Source organism: Sinocyclocheilus rhinocerous, unplaced genomic scaffold (assembly GCF_001515625.1).
Source record: "Sinocyclocheilus rhinocerous isolate Xijiao unplaced genomic scaffold, SAMN03320098_v1.1 scaffold2122, whole genome shotgun sequence".
Taxonomy (NCBI): Eukaryota; Metazoa; Chordata; class Actinopteri; order Cypriniformes; family Cyprinidae; genus Sinocyclocheilus; species Sinocyclocheilus rhinocerous.
The window spans coordinates 203,174-206,736 of NW_015632070.1; the positions used below are offsets into that span (position 1 = coordinate 203,174).

At 39.2% G+C, this 3,563-nt stretch overlaps 1 protein-coding gene across 1 annotated transcript in view; it reads right to left on the reverse strand.

Annotated features, from left to right (window-relative positions):
- Nucleotides 1-3,026: 3,026 nt before the first annotated feature.
- The window catches only part of LOC107742183 (tripartite motif-containing protein 16-like), a 10,050-nt gene continuing 9,513 nt past the window's right edge, over nucleotides 3,027-3,563 (reverse strand). Inside the window, exon 8 of the mRNA XM_016555085.1 lies at nucleotides 3,027-3,554. Within this exon, the coding sequence (XP_016410571.1) occupies nucleotides 3,190-3,554 (365 nt within the window). The 3' untranslated portion in view covers nucleotides 3,027-3,189. The remainder of the gene's footprint in view (nucleotides 3,555-3,563) is intronic.

Below are 3,563 nucleotides of genomic sequence, written 5' to 3' on the forward strand. Positions count from 1 at the left end.
ATCATTCATCATCCCTTTAAAACAGCCTTAAGTCAAGTCAAGTCTCCTTTATTTATATAGCTCTTTTAAGATTGTGTCAAAGCAACTGTACAGCATTAATTAGGAAAATATTGTGTCAATAATGCAAAATGATAATAGTAAACACTCAAGGAGAGAAGGATCTGCCGCTCGCAGTTGATTTTGATATTCTAGGTATTATCAAATGGCCAGAGTTTTGAGAACGCAGCGGACGTGAAGGACTATAATGTAACAAGAGCTCGTTCAAATACTGAGGTGCTAAACCATTCAGGGCTTTATAAGTAATAAGCAAGATTTTTAAATCTATACGATGTTTAATAGGGAGCCAGTGCAGTATTGACAGAACCGGGCTAATATGGTCATACTTCCTGGTTCTAGTAAGAACTCTAGCTGCTGCATTTTGGACCAGCTGGAGTTTGTTTATTAAGCGTGCAGAACAACCACCCAATAAAGCGTTACAATAATCTAACCTTGAGGTCATAAACGCATGGATTAACATTTCTGCATTTGACATTGAGAGAATAGGTCATAATTTAGATATATTTTTGAGATGGAAAAATGCAGTTTTACAAATGCTAGAAACGTGGCTTTCTAACGAAAGATTGCTATCAAATAGCACACCTAGGTTCCTAACTGATGACGAAGAAGTGACAGAGCAGCCATCAAGTCTTAGAAAGTGTTCTAGGTTATTAACGGTCTAAATCCTGACTGGAAATCCTCACAGATACCATTTTTCTCTAAGAAGGAATATAATTGTGAGGATACTACCTTTTCTAGTATTTTGGACAGAAAAGGGAGATTCGAGATCGGTCTGTAATTAACTAGTTTTTTGGGGTCAAGTTGTGTTTTTTTGGTGAGAGGCTTAATAACAGCCAGTTTGAAGGTTTTGGGGACATATCCTAATGACAATGACTAATTAATACTAGTCAGAAGAGGATCTATGACTTCTGGAAGCACCTCTTTTAGTAGTTTAGATGGAATATGGTCTAACATACATGTTGTTGGTTTAGATGATTTAACAAGTTTATACAATTCTTCCTCTCCTATAGTAGAGAATGAGTGGAATTGTTCCTCAGGGGATCTATAGCACACTATCTGATGCGTTACTATAGCTGACGGCTGCATGGTTACAATTTTATCTCTAAAAGTATCGATCTTGGAAGTAAAATAGTTCATAAAGTCATTACTGCTGTGATGTTGGGAAATGTTAACACTTCGTGATGCTTTATTTTTCGTTAAGTTAGCCACTGTATTGAATAAATACCTGGGGTTATGTTTGTTTTCTTCTAAAAGAGACGAAAAGTAATCAGATCTAGCCATTTTTAATGCTTTTCTGTAGGATAGGGTACTTTCCCGCCAAGCAATACGAAATACCTCTAGTTTTGTTTTCCTCCAGCTGCGCTCCATTTTCCGGGCGGGTCTCTTGCGCAAGGAGCTGAAGTGAGCACCGCCACCTCGGAAGGTTCTGCAGCATGGGCCGCCACCTCTGGAGAAGCTAAAGCGGGCGCCATCACCTCGGGGAACATGGGAGCGTGCACCACTACCTCGGAAGGATCTGCAGCATCAGCCGCCACCTCGGGAGACATCACAGATTGACTCATGAAGATCAGTTGTGACTAGACTTGACTCATGTAGATCAGTTGGGACTTGACTTGACTCATGAAGATCAGCTGTGAGTTGACTTGATTCAGGATTGGCAGCTGTGACATAACGGGGCGCTGTTGTGTCCGCCATTTAGTGTCTTCAAAGGTTCATTGATACCCTCGCAAAAAAAGTCTAACAGTACACAGTCCGGCAGATCTGAATAATGAACAATGGCTAAATACTCTTGAATATAGCCTTCCAGCGATTGTGTGCCCTGTCTAAGGGCTAACAATATACTTGCCGTATCCATACCTGGCCAATGTCCATCCGAGAAGCCGCTGGATCCTTGTGTGGCCCATTAATTCAAACGAGTTATACTTGAAGCCTGCCCTCTGAGAAATAGTGAAAATATTGTTATAAATTGTAGCAATACCTCCCCCTTTACCTTTTGGATGTGGCTCATGTTTATAACAGTAATCTTGGGGGGTACACCCGTTTAAAATAATGTAATCATCAGGTTTTTGCCAGGTTTCTGTCAAACAGAGCACATCTAGGTTATGATCAGTGATCATATCGTTTACAAAAGTGCTTTCGTAGAAAGGGACCTGATATTCAATAAGACAAGCTTTATCATTTTTTTATCCGTATTACATCTGGATTTATCCGTTTATCTGTATTACCCCTTAATCAAATGCACCTTCGCTCGCTGAATATAAAGTGCCACACAGCCCTCAGAAACTAAAACATCAACCACATCAACCAAATATTAACCCACTGGCATTGTAAAGAACTTGAAATAAACCTTTAGATCAGTGCTATTAGTGCTATTAGAATTCTCCCTTCAGATTCAGGAAGAAAATGACAAAATCTTCCAAAACCTGAACATTAAGATGAACAGGTGAGCAGAAAACACACTCACACACAAATACAGATGAATTCCATGGTTAACAATTAAATGCATGACAAAAAACGCAGAACCTGATTTTACCTGGATCATCTTGTTGACCCTGGAACAACATTGTGATTAACCAATCAGATTTGAAGAACCAGTTTATAGTTTTTGTGAAGTTTAGGCTTACAATCAGTGTTTGGTGCTTGTACGTCAGCGTCATTCATCTATCATTTCCTCTGATTTTAGGGATTACTCATGGTTAAGGTTAGGTTTAGGTGTAGGGATATGGTCAAGACTTTATTTTTGGATTAAAATGTTGTTTCAGAGTCAACAAAATATGTTGACCTAGGAACACATCTAACTCAGTAAAATCAGGACGTGCGACTAAAAACACTGACTTGTGACACTGGAACACAGAAGAACACAAAACACTGAAGAGGGCCAGAGCTATAGAATGTAAATAATGAAAATTATTTATTGACTTTGAACATTTGAATTGAAAAGTAATTTCACTGATACACATAAAAAGTACAGAAACACATCTGATCTTACTGTCTATATGAGGATTTATTACACACATTTATTCTTACATGTTATTTCACTGACAGAAGTTCATCTGCAGTATTAACGTCATGAAGAGAAAAGAAGAGACTCTATAACATCTCTGTTATTGATTTATCATGCAGCTCGAAGTATTATGGGTAGAATCCCTCATCAGTTCTATTCTGATTCATCAACAGTTCCACTCTTGATCCCCTAGAAACCAAAAACCCAGGATAGAGCGGCTGAGTGAATGTGGTCTGGACTGTGTGGATGAGGCTCATTGTGTCAGAGACGCTGTAGAAGGACAGAGTTCCTGCACTGTGATCCACAAACACTCCTATTCTACTGCTGATGGACTTTACAGGGAGATCAGTCAACACGTTATTGTGTCTGAATAAATATCTGGAGGGATTGCAGTGCAAACTCCAGGACTGATCATTATTTCCAAACAAACACGCCTTACTCTGTCCCTTCCTGCTGATGCTCTTATATGACACTGATATAAACACACCATTATCTCCACTCC